At 48.5% G+C, this 16,839-nt stretch overlaps 2 protein-coding genes across 2 annotated transcripts; one reads left to right on the forward strand and one right to left on the reverse strand.

Annotated features, from left to right (window-relative positions):
- Nucleotides 1-1,489: 1,489 nt before the first annotated feature.
- On the reverse strand, nucleotides 1,490-10,256 carry slbp2 (stem-loop binding protein 2). Its single transcript, XM_072374945.1, has 9 exons — nucleotides 10,204-10,256; nucleotides 8,242-8,394; nucleotides 7,350-7,424; nucleotides 7,146-7,223; nucleotides 5,419-5,562; nucleotides 5,112-5,282; nucleotides 3,602-3,752; nucleotides 3,232-3,361; nucleotides 1,490-2,049 (listed from the first exon to the last, which is right to left on the reverse strand). The coding sequence occupies exons 1-9, from the start codon at nucleotides 10,254-10,256 to the stop codon at nucleotides 1,985-1,987; spliced, it is 1,020 nt and encodes a 339-aa protein (XP_072231046.1). The 3' UTR covers nucleotides 1,490-1,984.
- A 1,254-nt stretch (nucleotides 10,257-11,510) lies between these two features.
- Nucleotides 11,511-16,635, forward strand: zmat2 (zinc finger, matrin-type 2). The gene is made up of 6 exons (XM_072375252.1): nucleotides 11,511-11,561; nucleotides 13,846-13,945; nucleotides 14,023-14,146; nucleotides 14,235-14,308; nucleotides 14,588-14,733; nucleotides 15,996-16,635. Exons 1-6 carry the CDS (start codon nucleotides 11,544-11,546, stop codon nucleotides 16,137-16,139), a joined length of 606 nt encoding a protein of 201 aa, XP_072231353.1. The 5' UTR covers nucleotides 11,511-11,543; the 3' UTR covers nucleotides 16,140-16,635.
- The last annotated feature ends 204 nt before the right edge of the window (nucleotides 16,636-16,839 follow it).

The following is a 16,839-nucleotide window of genomic DNA, read 5'->3' on the forward strand; positions in this document are numbered from 1 at the left end:
TTCATAGCATTAAACAAATATTTTATAAATGGGTGAAAAATTAGGAAGGAAAAAAAGTCAAAATTATCAGCAAAAATCTAAATTTAACTTTTTCAGATAAAAGTAGAAAACTGCTGAAAATCTAAATATTTACAATTAAAAATGAGAATTGTTTTATCTTTAAATGATAAAAATATTCAGTAAGATTTCCATGTTTTAATCCCATTTTAACTGAGCTCTGACGGACGTCCAGCAGCAGCGAATCACGTTGAAGGCCGTCGGATCTGCTGATCACACTTCATTTAAGGACACAAACATGTCAATAAGTGACCAAAGTTTGTAGGTTTTTGACTGATAATACATTCACAACAAGGACACCACATAAAAACCATCTAAAATAGCTTTGGCTTATAGCGCCGGCCCCCTCCGAGTTCCTGGCCCCCTCAGCAAGGAAAATGGCCTCTTGAGCTCTTTTCAGGGCCGATCCCTTGTAGTACGTCCTACATCTGCGAGGATCTGAGGAGCGGCTTTGACTCGCACCTCAGTGGCGAGGACCAACATCCCATCTCCTCTCCACAGGGGCACCCCAAGGCTCTGTGCTGGGGCATCTTCTACATATAACACCTCCTCAGACACTAGTACACCGATGAAGAAACGCCACCTTTAACTGAACTTCTTTCACACCAGACTTTTCAGTTTGTTTGGAACTAAATTATAAATATTTCCCAGACTTGGTCAAACTGTCAGAGATCAGTCGATCAAACTGAACCAGTCGGTTGATCTTTTGGATGATTCACAGGAAATTTGGAACCAGAAAGAGCTTCCAGAGCTCCGTGTTCCTCTCAGGAACCTCGTCCGGTTCTGCTGTCCTTACAAACGAGTCCAGACTGTTCTCACTGGTGGTTCCATGGTGGAGGAACCGGCTTCTACCGGAGCGGGGCAGACCGAGGACTCACCTCCTCAGAGGCTGAAAACAGGATGTTAAATGCTGTGGAAAAATGTTTGGCGCTGGAATAGAGAGTGCTGGTGGGGTTTGTTTCGCCACCGGTGACCCGTTTCTCACTTTCCCTCCACGCAACGGTCAGGACGGCGGCTAATTGAGTTTGTGGTGATGAAAGACCGTTTTGGCTCCTCACATCAGCGCCGCTGCGTCCTACCTGTCAGGCACGTCTGACTGGAAAAGAAGTTCAGATGTGATCGGTTGGTTTCCTGAGCGTTACCATGAGACTGAACCATCATCTTCCTGCTGATCGGCTTTAAACTATAAATGAATCTGCCGGAAATTCTCAGATATCAGTTTGAATCCCATAAAACTCTAAAGAAGACTGCTTCTCATACATAGAGCTGCTGATTCTTTGTAAAACCTGTTGAAGAACCCGTTTTTAGACACTTCGTCTTAGCTCTGAACCCCTTTGACACGGTCAGACTGATGCATTTAAGGCGCCGAAGAAAGATCCATTTCTAACACTTTATTTACATCTTTATTAGTTAAATCTTTCAGCTTCGCTCCTCATAGTCAAGCAGCAGAAAAAAGTAAAAGAAAACTCACAACAACAACACAAAGTGACAGCCTTTTCCCTCCAGTGAGCAGGAGACTTGTTTTTGAGAAAAAACATGGCGACACAAGAAGAAGAGCCGAAGGAGGAGCCTGATCCAGACGGAGCATGAAGGTGACGGTGGATTAAAGACGAAAACAACAGCGTGACGAATGGGATTCAATGACAAACAGTGACTTCTCCATCAGTGCGGGACTCGAACATGATGCAGGTGACAGGTGCTCCACATGATGCAGTTCAACAGAAATAACAGGTGCAAAGCATAAAGTCATACTCAGGTCCAGCTGCTCCTCCTGCTGTCAGGGCGGAGTCCTGGGTGGAGGAGGCTCGGATCAGGGACCAATCACGTCCCTGCTGTCGGTGAAGTTAGTCTGATGATCTTAAAAAGACGAGTGAACCGGGTGCAGCCGGCATGTTGAGGATCAACACGAGTTTCCTCAGGTTCTGCTTCAGTACGGATTCCAGAAGAGCTGGTCAGAAAACACGGGAACCTGCTGGTCATCGGAGCCGAACTCTAAGAACAAAACAGAAAGGTCAGAGTCCGGGACAAGAGGGGCAGCAAACCCTTTCAGTTTCAGTCCCCAGGCCCGGCATCTCGCCTCATCTGAAGGACCTCAGGCCCAACCATCTGCTGGGAAACTTTAAAAGCTGAAGATTTCAAATGGAGCCTTCAGAGGAGGCGGAATGCCATAAAACAGAGTCCAGCTGCAGCTCTGAGGATTACGTGAGCTGGAGAGTCCAGACATCTGTAACCTTAAAGTAAGAGAACATGAGGGCCCAGACTGTTAAAGGTGCGGTGATGACACAGTTCCAACGTTCCCATCTGGAAGAGCAACACCTTCGACTTCATAAAAAGAAAAGATCATGTATAGGAGCGCCAGATCTTCCACTGAGCAAACTGAGTTACACTGCAATAACTGAATTATACTGTAATAACAAACATGTCAGCAGCCTCCTGTTGGCAAACATCACCTGAACCCCAAAGAAACCGTGTTCAGCAGCTAAAAGATGGACCAAATTACATCAAAACAAGAGTGAACATTGGTGTTTTCCCCTGGAAACATGTTTTTGACCGATAAAGGACTGAAATCTGATGCAGAACTTGCAAAATTCAAGTCCCTGATGTTAGCTACAAAGAGCTTAATGGAACGGCTCCATCTGCTTGAATGCTCTTGCAAAGGCTTCTGTCCCAACTGGGTCCCTCCGTTGGTCCCAGGATTGTCGTCTAGCAGCTCCTACACCACGCCTAAGACAATCCAAACTCTGTTCATGTGTCGTCCCACGATGGTGGAATGACCTACCGAGCGCTACCAGAACAGGGGCGTCCCTGTCTATCTTCAAGAAGCTCCTGAAAACCCAGCTCTTCAGAGAGCATCTCCTATCCCAGCACTTACCTTGTACTTCCCTCCCCCCTCTATCTCTGCACTTTATCTTTCTGCTCTTCCTTCTATGCCTGCACCCTATCTCTACTCTGTCCCCTCTGACAGAGTCGGACTCCTGGGTTCCTTCTATGCCTGCACCCTATCTCTGCTCTGTCACCTCTGACCCCCGGAGCGGCCGGTTCCGGTGAGATCAGCGGTTTGAGCCGAGCGCCATCCAGCTACACCATCCACCAGCAGTTCTTGGATGTGAAGTTAGCTAAAGTTGGGCCAGAACTCAGTGTGGTCTCACTTTGCTTGGTGCCATGCGAGCTCACCTGGGGCGTGGTCAGTCTCCATCAGGAGGCGGAGCCAATCGTTCATGTTGTCGTCAGGGATCAGCTGACCCCTGTGGGAGTAACTCAGGCCAGGAGGGGAGCGAAGAGGCCAGTGGGTCGTCTCCGGCTGCTGGAAGAAAGAGCCGCAGGTTCAGAAACGGAAACCTGCTGCTTATTTACTGTGAAACTAAAGCCTGAAGCGTTACTCTGCAGCATTTCTGGGATTCAGGGACTCTGACCTCCATCAACTGTTATTTTCTACTAGAAAATAAAGATTAAACGTCAACATGGAAAAACGGAAGTTTGAAACCCTTTAAACAGGGCTGGGTCGGTCTCCGAGGAGCCAGTTTGAACGATAAGGCAGCGTTACCGGGGACAACGGCACCGCCCAGGCTGCAGGCGCCTCCATGGACGAGGACGACATGGAGGAGGCTTTAGAGGCTGCAGGAGTCTCCTTCTCTCTCTGCTCGTCTCCTCCATCCTCACACAGGTCCGAGGTCATCTTCGCCAGCTGGTTCTGCCTGCAGAAAAAAGGGGGCGTGGTTTAAACGTGTGATGTCATCAGGAAGTAGGAGGAGCCACGACGGAAGCTCCGAGGACACGTCTGGACGTGGTTAAAGGTGCAGAGCGGCCAGCAGACGTTATTTCAGGCAAACGTGACGGTTTCACCCTCAAGTTTTCAGACTAATGAAGTCAAACATCCCGACGCCGTCACTCACAGGTCCAGCTCAGCCGCTCGTTTGGGCTGGTCATCGTCTGTCATTTCCCACGGTTAGACCCAGTGTCAGAGGCTTCGGTACGATGAGCCTATCACACATTTACCTTCAGAAACTACCGTGCATGCCAAAGGTTCAGAGCAGGGCGCCATCTCCTGCAGATACGCAACGTAAAAAGAGCTGCAATAACTCCAATAACTTTACAACGACCTGATGTGCAACACCTTTTCCTGCAGAGCGTAGCTACTGGTGGATTTCTCCATTTCAACCAACAAAAACCTTTGGTTTCATCACTGGTGTCAAACATTTTACATAATTTTCTCAGCTGAAGTAAGTCTGCTGCTGCAGGAGCATCACATCCTCCATTAGAAACTCATTCAACCAGCTGTAAAGGTTCAACTGAGTGCTGGATTTGTCTCAGTGATGACTTGGCAGTAAATTCACTGCGTTACATAGTTCAGACTCCAGGTCTATGGTTAGAATTATTCCTCCAAATACGCCAAATTCACAGAGAAATAAACCAGCTACTTACTTTTCTTCAAGAACTCTCACAAAAGGACAAATGTTTCTGTACACAACAGGTCCTGCAGGTAAACCCGGCGACCCTCCCCAGCTCCTCCTGAGGTGTTCCCAGGTCAGATGGGATATAATCCCTCCAGAGAGTTCTGGTTCTGACCCGGGGCCTCCTCCCAGGAGGCATCCTGACCAGAGGAACCACCTCAGCTGACTCCTTTCTATGTGGAGGAGCAGCAGCTCTACTCCAAGCCCCTCCCCCAGACGATGGAGCTCCTCCCCCCAGACGATGGAGCCCCTCCCCCAGATGGTGGAGCTCCTCCCCCCAGACGATGGAGCCCCTCCCCCAGATGGTGGAGCTCCTCCCCCCATCTCTAAGGCTGAGCCCAGCCCCCCTCTGAAGGAAACTGCCTAATCCCCGACCCAGAGAGGGCACGCCACCTTCTTCTGGTTCAGAAACATGGCCTCAGATAGACTTCAGACTCTGCTTCTGTAGGTGCAGCCTCTGCCTGTAGGGGGCAGCAGAGGGTCCCACATTTAAAACACCAAAAGACGTAAAACAGGGGAAGAAAACTGTGCATTTTAAGTCCGAATGGATCAGAAACACTCGTCTGTTCGTTCAGACAAAGTCAGACTCTGGTTTCCACCTACAGCTGCTCCACTGGATCCGGGGTGTCGGTGGCGTCCGGCTGGCTGCTGGCCGGCGGGTCCCACAGGTGCAACGCTCGCCGCCACAGACGCACCTGCATGTCCCAGGAGCGCCGGCTATACTTCCTGTACTTGTTGGGGGTGGATGGGTGGAGCTTAGGATCCCTCAGGTGTCTGTGGAGGAGAACAGAAACAGCCGGTACAGGGTCGGTTCTGTCCGATCAGGGTTCAGGATGTTTGGGACCGTGAGGTCATCAGGGGGGTGTGGGCGTGGCCCGCTCCAGGCGCCCTGTCTGCTCTGGTTCCTTACTTAGGGACTTGTTGCAGGTAGTTCTGGTATCCGCTGGTGTTTTTGCCGTACTGGATCTGCTTCTGCCGCCGCTTCAGAACCGCCGTGTTGGTCTCTGCGTTGGCCTGGTCCTGCAGGTGGGGGCAATACCGGCCGAGGGGAGTCCTGCGGGACACAGAAGCTTAGATTTAACCTCCAGGGTACAGCTGGTTTCAGCCCGAATGAGCTTAACATCTACTGGACCCGTATCCATGAATCGGACCACATTTGAGTCCATTAACAAGCAGAAAGGGAACCTGGGACCTCTGGGAGGTCAACTGAAAGTAACCAAAACCGTCACCATCAGCAACTTTTCTAAAAACAGTCTTCAGGATGTTTGTTCTGCCTCAAAAACACAAATCACACGACATGGAAAATAAAATTCAGATATTCTTACATTTACTTGGTCCAAAAGGTTTCGTGTAAATTTCACCACATTCGTAAACGTATTCCAACAAAGTTAGGACGAGAAAACTTAAGACAATTAGCATGAAAAAGTCATTTCAACCAGCTGATTGTAACCCTGATCTGGTCCTAAAGCAGCCTCCAGGACAGGCTGAGCAGCAAAGATGTTCAGAGGAGCTCCAGTTTGTGTTTAAAACAAAGTTCCTCAGAGAAAGACTGGAAGGGATCTGCATATTTCTGCCTCTACAGAGCAGAAAATCATTAAAGCATTCAGGGAACCTGGAGGAGTTTCAGTGTAAAGGACGAGGGAGCAAGCCTAAGCTGGACCCCATGACCTCTGACCCCTCAGACGCTGCATCAAGAACCGTCCTTCATCAGCAGCTGATAGAAGCACCTGGACAAGGGATTACTGTGGAAACCTTTGTCCAGCACCACAATACAGAGTTCCATTCACAAGCTTTACTGTGCAGGAAAGAAGCCTGATGTTAACCTCGTCCACTTCTCTGGGCTCGGAGGCGTCTGGGATGGACCGTCACACGGTGGAAACGTGTGCTGTGGTCAGACCCATCAGTATTCCACATCTTTGTTGGAAGAAATGGAGCAAAGAGCAAAAGCAGCATCCAGCCTGCTGTCAGCAGCCAGTCCCTGCAGCCAGGCTCTGTGATGGTATGGGGTTGGATCAGGGGGCAAAGCTCATTTCCACTTCTGTGACGGCAGCATTAATGCAGAAAAGCTCACTGAGATTTTACAGCAACATATGCTGCCTTCAAGGCCACATCTTTTCCTGGGACGTCCCAGCATTGTTCAAGCAGACCATGGAAAACCACATTCTGCCACAGTCCAAAGGCCTGGCTGAGGAAGAAGAGGTACGGGTGCTGGACTGGCTGCCTGCAGTCCTGACCTGTCCCCAGCAGAGAAACAACCACCCCCCCGCACTGCTGCACACCTTAAGACCTGTTTAAGGAGGAATGGGACAAAATAACAGCTGGAACTCTGCATCACCTGGTTTCCTCAGAGTCAGAACGGCTTTAAGTGTTGGCAGAAGGAAACAAAGTGGGAAAAGGTTCACTGACTTTATGGGATGCTGCAGGTCTGAGGTGTAGAAATGATGTTTGTTACCAGATTAAATGAAGCTGAACAGGAAACATGTTGAGTTCAGACTGAGTTTCATCTGATAAAATTACATCAGAACTAAAAGTAGCATTTTTAAAATAAATGAACCTATAAAATCTGAACAGATTCACATTCTTTAACAGGTTGCTGTTTATGTGTTTTAGCGGCTGTTAGTGAAGCTGCAGGCCGACCTCTTGTCCACGTCGTCCGTCCCCACGGCGACGCTGCTGGTGGAAACGTTGAGGATGCAGCGCTCCAGGATGGACGACCTGCGGGACGAAACCGTTAAACTGAGCGACAACACTGTTGAAATGTTCCTAATTAAAACCAGCCGACAAGCTGGAGAAGTTTCATCTGATTTCATGTCAGCATTAAAGGCGAATTAATGTGGAAACCTGCGAGGTTTGCTGGCGGCCGCTCGGCCTCGCAGGCTGCAGGCGGCGGGAGGAGACGGGACCGGAGACGCGTTACTGCGGAGACAACAGACGTGTTCACCTGAGACGGAAGTCACTTAAAAACATCTTCACAGCTTGGAAGTAAGCCTGAGAAATAAAGAGTTTAATCCAGTTTCAACCGGACAGGAAATAAAACATTCAGCTGATTTTCCTCTTTAACACGTTTCTACAATGACAAAAACGGACTTTTATGCCAATTTACACAACAATTAAGGTCATGAAGCAGTAAATTAACTGGTTTAGATGCATCTGAGGAGAAATCCCAGTCACTTGAGCAGAACCTCCTGATAACACCGAAACAACGAGCTGTGCTGCCCCCTAAAGGCAGAAAGCAGTAACTGCACGATGTCGGCGCGTCACTCCCAGGCCTGCCTGTAGGGGGCAGTGTTGCACAGCCACATGTCCCTCTGATCCGGCCCGTTAGGGCTCGGTTTTATTTACCTCTGACTCTGAAACTGTCCAAACAACCAAAAGTAACTCGAGTTTTGTTAGAATAATAAGAAAAACTTTTTTTTTTTTTTTTTAGAGGAGCCTCAGATAAAACAGATAAAGAGCAAACCAGCGACGTATGAAACAGGTAAATCAACACAAAGTGAAGCCTTCAGATTAAATGTCAGCAGTTCATACAAATTATTTACCTTCACTTTCGTGTGCATCAGTCTTATTTGCATTCATTTCAAAATGCATTAATAAAAAACAGTTTTCTGTATAAAATGAACCAGAAAAGCAGTAAAATTAAACTTCTCTGAACATCAGCCGCAGGTTTTTAATCTCTGCTCCCCGCCTTTTTATTCAATGAGGACGACACAGAGGGAGCAGGAGCGCCACCTACCTGACCAGGCTGTCATAGACCGAGCTGCAGCCAGGGAGGAGCCACGGCTCGGGGGCGGAGCATCCCGGCGCGGTCAGCGGGTCGGGGACGCCGCTCCACGTGGCTGCAGACCAGCTCCTCACACAGACGCACGACCAGGGGCTGAAACAGAAGCTGAGACAGGTTCAGGTCAGCCGGAGGGAGGAAACTCGGTTCTGTTCAACAGAACAACGGACAGAAACAAGCTGGAGCGTCTGCTGACATCACTGAGAGGCGGAGCCGAGTCTCCACCCTGAAAACAGACCGTTTTATCACCTCTTTGGTTTAAACACCCATTGGTTGAAGCTCAGTTAGCCGGTTTCATCCAAATAAGATTCAGGGTGAAATGTTCTGCCCTTTTTAAGCATTTCTGCTCGTTTACGTCCAATTTTAAGAAATTTAAAAGTCCAGAAGAAACCTGGAAGGTGATCAGGTCACTTTCTGCCCTGGAGTTCCACCAATGACTCCAACATCAGTCATTTTGGTGAAATTCAATCACAAAAGCTTAAAAAAGTGTAAAAGTGATGAACAAAGGAAGCCTGGAGAACAAACAGTCGCACCTGAAGACGGAAACAGGTTCCCATGAAGCACCTGAAACCTTCAGAGGCTCAAACTCACTCATCACCAGTTAATACTCTGATAAAAGCTAAAGTCCAGCTTCTGTTTCCACCAAACCAGTCAGAGGTTGGTGTTTAACTCAGGAACTGAACTCACCTGTTCGAGCCACATTCCTCCAACATTTCTGCAGCAACAAGGTGATTCCCAAAGAGCTATTAGCTGAAAACTTGGCATATCTCAGCATGGTGTGCAGTGTGTCCTTAAAACATTTGAGGAAACTGGACAAGTGGAGGACAAAAGAAGAAGTGTCAGGCCTAAAAAACTATCTCCAGCAGATGAACAGGATCTGAAAGTGATGTCCTTAAGAAAGAGGAAAAAATCCAGCTGTGACCTGACAGGACCTGAGAGATGCATCTGGACCTTCAGCTGATCCATCTACTGTTGGCCCAAGCCTCATCAGAAATGGTCTCCATGGAAGGGTGGCTGTCAAGAAGCCGTTCTTAAGGAAGGGAAACAGGGAGAAAAGGCTGAGCTGTGCCAAATGACACAAGAAGTGGACTGAAAATCAGTGGCAACAGGTCTTATGGAGGGATGAATCCTCCCCAGAGCCCGGACCTCAACATTATTGAAGCAGTGTGGGATCATCTGACAGAGAACGGAACAAAAGGCAGCCCACATCCAAAGAAGAGCTTTGGGATGTCCTTCAAGAAGCCTGGAGAACTATTCCTGAAGACTCCTTAAAGACATGACAGAAAGCTTGTCTCAGAGGGTTCAGGCTGTGTTGGAGAATAAAGGAGCTCAGACCAGAGATTCACTTTAAAGCTGCTGAGAACTGATAAAAAACTCTGTTTCTGCCTCAGATTCTGGGTTTAGGTTCATGTTTTATCATGTTTCAGTGAATCTCTGCAGCTGCTTCCTGTTTTTAATGGAAATAAATAAAGAAATGAAGCTGATCAGGATTCTGATATAAAACTGGACCGTGAGTTTATCTTTGGTTGCTGTGGAAACAAGCCTCCAACGCTCAGTGAAACTGTTCAGGAGAAATAAAAGGCTGTAAAAGTATCCTCTGACAGACCAACTCATCTGCGCAGGCGCATGACGTCACTAACGAGCCGTTCATCACCAGCCTGAGAGACAAAACTCAGGTTCAACTTGTCCTTAGACGGATTTATTGGAAGCCTTTCACAGCGTGAGGAGCAGCGCGTGCTGCCGTTTAACCCACCTCAAACAGTCCAGAACCATTACTCTGGAAACACGTGGTTCGGTCAGTCTGACAGAGAGACCCAGAAACACCCAGAACTCTGACAAAAGGAAACAACGACCCAACACTGACTGGGACCCGCACACAGGTCCCAGCCCGGTCCTGGTTCTGGTTCTGGTTCGTACCTGGATGACAGCAGCGGGCTGTGAGCCGCAGGTTCTACTCCGCTCGTGGACATTTCTGCTCCTTCAGTTCGGACGGACACGCGCCATCATTGAGCTTTCACAGCTTCTTAATGAGCCCCACCTGCGCTGGGGGGCGGGGCCTGACACCTACCTCATTGGGGGGCGGGGCCTGACACCTACCTCACTGGGGGCGGGGCCTACCTCACCTGCCCACTTCCGGTCTGAGAGCCGGACAGGTGAGAAGAGAGGAAGAAAGTCAGGTTTAACCCTCACGTGGTGTGTTAGTTCAGCTGAGCGTGAATCCAGGAAAAGGACAAATCACTTTTATTGATCTAAGATGAGTCCAAATCACTTTTATTGATCTAAGATGAGTCCAAATCACATTTATTGATCTAAGATGAGTCCAAATCACATTTATTGATTTAAGATGAGTCCAAATCACTTTTATTGATCTAAGATGAGTCCAAATCACATTTATTGATCTAAGATGAGTCCAAATCACATTTATTGATCTAAGATGAGTCCAAATCACATTTATTGATCTAAGATTAGTCCAAATCACATTTATTGATCTAAGATGAGTCCAAATCACATTTATTGATCTAAGATGAGTCCAAATCACTTTTATTGATCTAAGATGAGTCCAAATCACATTTATTGATCTAAGATGAGTCCAAATCACATTTATTGATCTAAGATGAGTCCAAATCACATTTATTGATCTAAGATGAGTCCAAATCACATTTATTGATCTAAGATGCGTCCAAATCACATTTATTGATTTAAGACGCAGCAACACAGAGTTTCTGTTTCAACTCGTGTTGAAAGTGCGGGCTTCACACTACAAACCGTTGGGGTCTATTTGCAAAAAGCCAGCTGGGGATCACAGATCTTTACCCCCCCCCTTTATGAGGGGTTTGACCTTCTGTGTAGGTTTGGGGAAACATACAAAAGTCCAGTTTATTTGTTCCAGATCAGAGCTGTAAGAATGATAAACGGATCAGATTATTATGAACCAAAGAACAGCTTCACAGGTAAAGGTGTGCGTAAAAGATCTGTTGCAGGAATGATTCTGTGTAAATGTAAGAAAAGTCTTGGTAAACAATAAAAAAATGAGCTGATTTGGGTTTTTTTCTAGTTCAGTTTATTCTTAAATTATATTTTTCTTTGTTTGTTTTGGTTAAATCTGTAAGTCAGATTCATTCAATTCTTGGTTACCAATATTTATTTTTTTAACTTCTTATTTTCTAATGTTTACATGTTTTATGACGTCATGATGACGCTGTTTCCCTTTAGCTTGAAGATCTGCTTCCGGCACTTCCGGTCTCAGAGTAAACAAGATGGCGTCCGGCAGCGGGGTGAGTTCCTTTGGAGTTTGTTATTTTCTCGTTAAAAACGTACAACGGCGTTAAGGTTCCTTTGAATGAATCACAGCACGCGCTCTTCTGCTGATCAGAACCGCTCACGGTTCCGAATGAGGCCGTTTAAAGAACCGGGCCGCTGCAGCTGCTGCCGGCTAACAGCTAGCCCGCTAACCGACAACAACGTCAGCGGTTCCGGTTTAATTCACCGAAAAACGACGTGTTCTCCCTTTATTGATCTTTTATTTAAACTCGAACGTGTTCGTACTAGGTTTGTGTGCGCGTGCTGCTGCTCAGAACTATAATAAGAGTGAAGAATAGTCTTTTAGGTTGGCACAAACACAACAACGGCACTTCCGGTCTGTCAGAATAAAAGCTGTAAAAGGAGGACATAAAGCCGCTCCTCTGATAAAGTATCGATCAGTTTTCGCAGGTTTTTCAAAGGAAAATAAGAATGACTTTTAAATCTATCAGAAACACAATTTAAACACCTGTTTAAATTATTGATACACTAAAAGATCAATTATTGATCAGATATAAACCGAACAGGGGTTCGGCTCATCATCCTCTGTGAGTCTGAAACCTGGAAACTCCTCAGTTGGCTTTTAAAAGCTGAAGAAGGAATAAAAGCGATTTGATGCTGTGGTTCTGCTGTTTGAAGTGAACTCATCAGAGAACAGCAACAAAGCAGCGTCTGTGAACTCTGAACCCTGTCGACTTAGACTGATACAGGAAGTGGTTCAGGACAGCTGGTCTGAATCTGCAGCTGATAACGTGATACAGCAGGAAGCTGGAACTGAGCATGGGAACAGAACCAGGAGTGGGTCCACCTCCTCCTGGAGGTTCTTCCCTCAGCTTCAGCCGTCAGATGCTAACAAGGTGAAGCTTTTAAAGAGACGGCGTTCTGAACAACAACAGAGTAACAGCAGGAAGGTCAGACTCTACCACAGCTCTGGTTCCAAAGCTCTGGTTCCAAAGCTCTGGTTCCACAGCTCTGGTTCCAAAGCTCTGGTTCCACTGCTCTGGTTCCACAGCTCTGGTTCCAAAGCTCTGGTTCCACTGCTCTGGTTCCACAGCTCTGGTTCCACAGCTCTGGTTCCACAGCTCTGGTTCCACAGCTCTGGTTCCACAGCTCTGGTTCCAAAGCTCTGGTTCCACAGCTCTGGTTCCAAAGCTCTGGTTCCACTGCTCTGGTTCCACAGCTCTGGTTCCAAAGCTCTGGTTCCAAAGCTCTGGTTCCACTGCTCTGGTTCCACAGCTCTGGTTCCAAAGCTCTGGTTCCACAGCTCTGGTTCCACAGCTCTGGTTCCAAAGCTCTGGTTCCACAGCTCTGGTTCCAAAGCTCTGGTTCCACAGCTCTGGTTCCACTGCTCTGGTTCCACTGCTCTGGTTCCACAGCTCTGGTTCCAAAGCTCTGGTTCCACAGCTCTGGTTCCAAAGCTCTGGTTCCACAGCTCTGGTTCCAAAGCTCTGGTTCCACAGCTCTGGTTCCACAGCTCTGGTTCCAAAGCTCTGGTTCCACAGCTCTGGTTCCACAGCTCTGGTTCCACAGCTCTGGTTCCACTGCTCTGGTTCCACTGCTCTGGTTCCACAGCTCTGGTTCCAAAGCTCTGGTTCCACAGCTCTGGTTCCACTGCTCTGGTTCCACTGCTCTGGTTCCAAAGCTCTGGTTCCACAGCTCTGGTTCCAAAGCTCTGGTTCCACAGCTCTGGTTCCACAGCTCTGGTTCCAAAGCTCTGGTTCCACAGCTCTGGTTCCAAAGCTCTGGTTCCACAGCTCTGGTTCCACAGCTCTGGTTCCAAAGCTCTGGTTCCACAGCTCTGGTTCCACAGCTCTGGTTCCAAAGCTCTGGTTCCACAGCTCTGGTTCCAAAGCTCTGGTACCGGTTCCAAAGCTCTGGTTCCAAAGCTCTGGTTCCACAGCTCTGGTTCCACAGCTCTGGTTCCACAGCTCTGGTTCCACAGCTCTGGCTCCGATCAGAGCAGCAGAAAAACGGGCTTTAAAAGCTTCCCGGGGTGACTTACAGGTCCGATGTTCTCGGCTCCAGTTGGTAAAAGCCAGCAGCTTCATCCGGCCATCAGAGTGGGCGGGGCTTAGCGGAGGAGGCGGAGCCAACGTAAGGAGTGACGGCTCGTTAGATGAGGAGCTGTCGAACAAAGGGAACTAAATGAACGGCAGGGTTGTGTTTCTGGGGTTTTCATGTTTGTGTGGAACCGGTCGGCGCCGTCATGTGACCCGCTGCTGCCGGCGTTAACTGACCCCCCCTCGTCTCTTCTTCCAGTCCAGTAAGAACGACTTCCGTCGGAAATGGGACAAAGACGAGTATGAAAACCTGGCTCAGAAGCGTCTGGTGGAGGAGAGGGACCGCGAGCGGCGAGATGGTGAGAGCACGCCGGCGTGCTGCCAGACTCCTGGTCACCGTCCAGTTTCTAAAGGCCGGTCCTTTTCTTTCTTTCAGGAAAACCGACTCCTCCGGTCAAGCGGGACCTCCTGCGCCACCGAGACTACAAAGTGGACCTGGAGTCCAAGCTGGGGAAGACCATCGTCATCACCAAGACGACGCCGCAGGCAGAGATGGGCGGGTGGGTCGGTCAGGGGGTGAGAACAGCCAGGTGTGTGGGGAACCGTGTCTGAGGCCGGGGAGCTTCATCTCTTCTTCTCCTGTTTCAGTTATTACTGCAACGTCTGTGACTGCGTGGTGAAAGACTCCATCAACTTCCTGGATCACATCAACGGGAAGAAGCGTGAGTTCAAGCTTCGGCGTTTCTTTTATTTCTGTGGCAGCAGAACACGACCCGAGCCACTTCCTGTCTGTGTTTCTCTGCTTCAGCTCATAAAAAGGAAGCAGAGAAAGTGTTTTAACGGGATAAAACAGGACATGCAGAGAATCTAACTCCCTCCTCAGTATTAATCCAACCAAAACGGGACTTTTTGAAAATGTGTGTCTCTGTGTGTGTGTGTCTCTGTGTGTGTGTGTCTCTGTGTGTGTGTGTGCGTGTGCATGTGTGCGCGTGCACGAGCAGACCAGCGGAACCTGGGCATGTCGATGCGGGTCGAGCGCTCGTCTCTGGATCAGGTGAAGAAGCGATTCGAGGTGAACAAGAAGAAGCTGGAGGAGAAGCAGAAGGAGTACGACTTCGAGGAGCGCATGAAGGAGCTGCGGGAGGAGGTGAGGAAGGAGGCCACGCCCCCTGCTGGTCATGTGACCGCACGTCTCTGACTTTAACTCGTTCTACTCAGCGGTCGTTTCACACGGACCGTTATTACTGTCGCACACGTCTAATGTGGACTAACATCCTGAGTCTCTGTTTGTCTGATAACAGACAATAAAACAGGAAATAAGAGGCTTTATCAGGATTTCAGCTGCATTAAAACAGTTTATGAAAGCAGAGACAGGAGAGAAGCTAACAGATGTTAGCACAGCTGGATGTTAGCTAGGAGCTAACAGCTGCTGTTCTATAGTCCTGTTCTCAGCACAGATGTTAGCACAGCTAGATGTTAGCTAGGAGCTAACAGCTGCTGTTCTGCTATCAGCATCAGGAGGAGAGAAGCTAACAGATGTTAGCACAGCTAGATGTTAGCTAGGAGCTAACAGCTGCTGTTCTGTTATCAGCATCAGCAGGAGAGAAGCTAACAGATGTTAGCACAGCTGGATGTTAGCTAGGAGCTAACAGCTACTGTTCTGTAGTCCTGTTCTCAGCACATATGTTAGCACAGCTAGATGTTAGCTAGGAGCTAACAGCTGCTGTTCTGTTATCAGCATCAGCAGGAGAGAAGCTAACAGATGTTAGCACAGCTGGATGTTAGCTAGGAGCTAACAGCTACTGTTCTGTAGTCCTGTTCTCAGCACAGATGTTAGCACAGCTAGATGTTAGCTAGGAGCTAACAGCTGCTGTTCTGTTATCAGCATCAGCAGGAGAGAAGCTAACAGATGTTAGCACAGCTGGATGTTAGCTAGGAGCTAACAGCTACTGTTCTGTAGTCCTGTTCTCAGCACAGATGTTAGCACAGCTAGATGTTAGCTAGGAGCTAACAGCTGCTGTTCTGTTATCAGCATCAGGAGGAGAGAAGCTAACAGATGTTAGCACAGCTGGATGTTAGCTAGGAGCTAACAGCTGCTGTTCTGTTATCAGCATCAGGAGGAGAGAAGCTAACAGATGTTAGCACAGCTGGATGTTAGCTAGGAGCTAACAGCTACTGTTCTGTTATCAGCATCAGGAGGAATGTTTTCAGTTCATATCGGACAGAAATAACTGAGGCTTAAAGCTGGTTCATGATGTAAATTATTATGGATTCGATGACCCGATCAGTCGTGTGCTGCAGCTGGTCGTGACCTCGCCTGATGGCAGATGTTGAATAAAGAGAATCTGGAGGGAGACTGAAGCTCGGTCTGTGTCCGGGCGCCGCTCGCTCACCTTGTTGTTGTTCCAGGAGGAGAAGGCGAAGGCGTACAAGAAGGAGAAGCAGAAGGAGAGGAAGCGGCGGGCCGAGGAGGACGTGGACTTCGAGGAGGACGACGAGATGGCGGCGGTGATGGGTTTCTCAGGTTTCGGCTCGTCCAAGAAGAGTCACTGATGCTGTGGCGGTCTGAGGGAAACTGGTTTCTGTGGGCGGAGCTTCAGAGCAGGAGGACGCAGCGTGGAGTCCGGCTCAGACGGTCCTGGTCCACACATCTACAGCCAGGCCCTTATTTTGGTAGTTTCATCCATTAAACCAGCTGCTTCCTGTCGGACACAGAATGAACTTTTGCTGGAGCTCGCAGGGGGACGGGACGCCGCTCTGAACGGCGCTCTGTCGGCGGCGAGGAGCCCAAGACCAGAACCTGCAGAAGTTAAAGTTTGTCAGATGAGTTTCTGTTAAAAGTCAAGAACTCAAACTCAGCTTTAAGAAACTCCAACAGCCGCTCGTCAGGGCAAGGCATTCTGGGAAATTCAGATTTTAATAAACACCTTTTTTATTTGTAAGTCAGCTGCCGTACTGTCAGTGAACGCAGCACTTTGGTTCTTTGTGTTGATTTAAGGCGTGATGATGTCACACCAGCTGTTTGTAGAAATAAAGACTTTTGTTTTGACGCCTCGCTTCTGTTTTCATGAACACGCCTCGCCTGCCGGTCGCCTGCCGGTCGCCTGCGGGTCGCCTGCCGGTCGCCTGCCGGTCGCCTGTTGGTCGCCTGCCGGTCGCCTGTCGGTCGCCTGCCGGTCGCCTGTTGGTCGCCTGTTATTTAAGTTATTTAAGAGCACTTCCTGTTAGTGTCATTGGGGCCTTTAGTTTGAAA

Source organism: Leuresthes tenuis, unplaced genomic scaffold, assembly GCF_036924035.1.
Source record: "Leuresthes tenuis unplaced genomic scaffold, fLeuTen1.0.hap1 SCAF_21, whole genome shotgun sequence".
Classification (NCBI taxonomy): Eukaryota; Metazoa; Chordata; class Actinopteri; order Atheriniformes; family Atherinopsidae; genus Leuresthes; species Leuresthes tenuis.

Coding starts and splice junctions, on each gene's coding strand:
- slbp2 (XM_072374945.1), bottom strand. CDS start 10,256: ATGTCCACGAGCGGAGTAGAACCTGCGGCTCACAGCCCGCTGCTGTCA. Junction 8,395..10,203: donor AGCCCGCTGCTGTCATCCAG/GTACGAACCAGA, acceptor AACCTGTCTCAG/CTTCTGTTTCAGCCCCTGGT. Junction 3,362..3,601: donor GGGCGGTGCCGTTGTCCCCG/GTAACGCTGCCT, acceptor TCTTTCTTCCAG/CAGCCGGAGACGACCCACTG.
- zmat2 (XM_072375252.1), top strand. Junction 13,946..14,022: donor GGACCGCGAGCGGCGAGATG/GTGAGAGCACGC, acceptor TCTTTCTTTCAG/GAAAACCGACTCCTCCGGTC. Junction 14,309..14,587: donor TCACATCAACGGGAAGAAGC/GTGAGTTCAAGC, acceptor GTGCACGAGCAG/ACCAGCGGAACCTGGGCATG.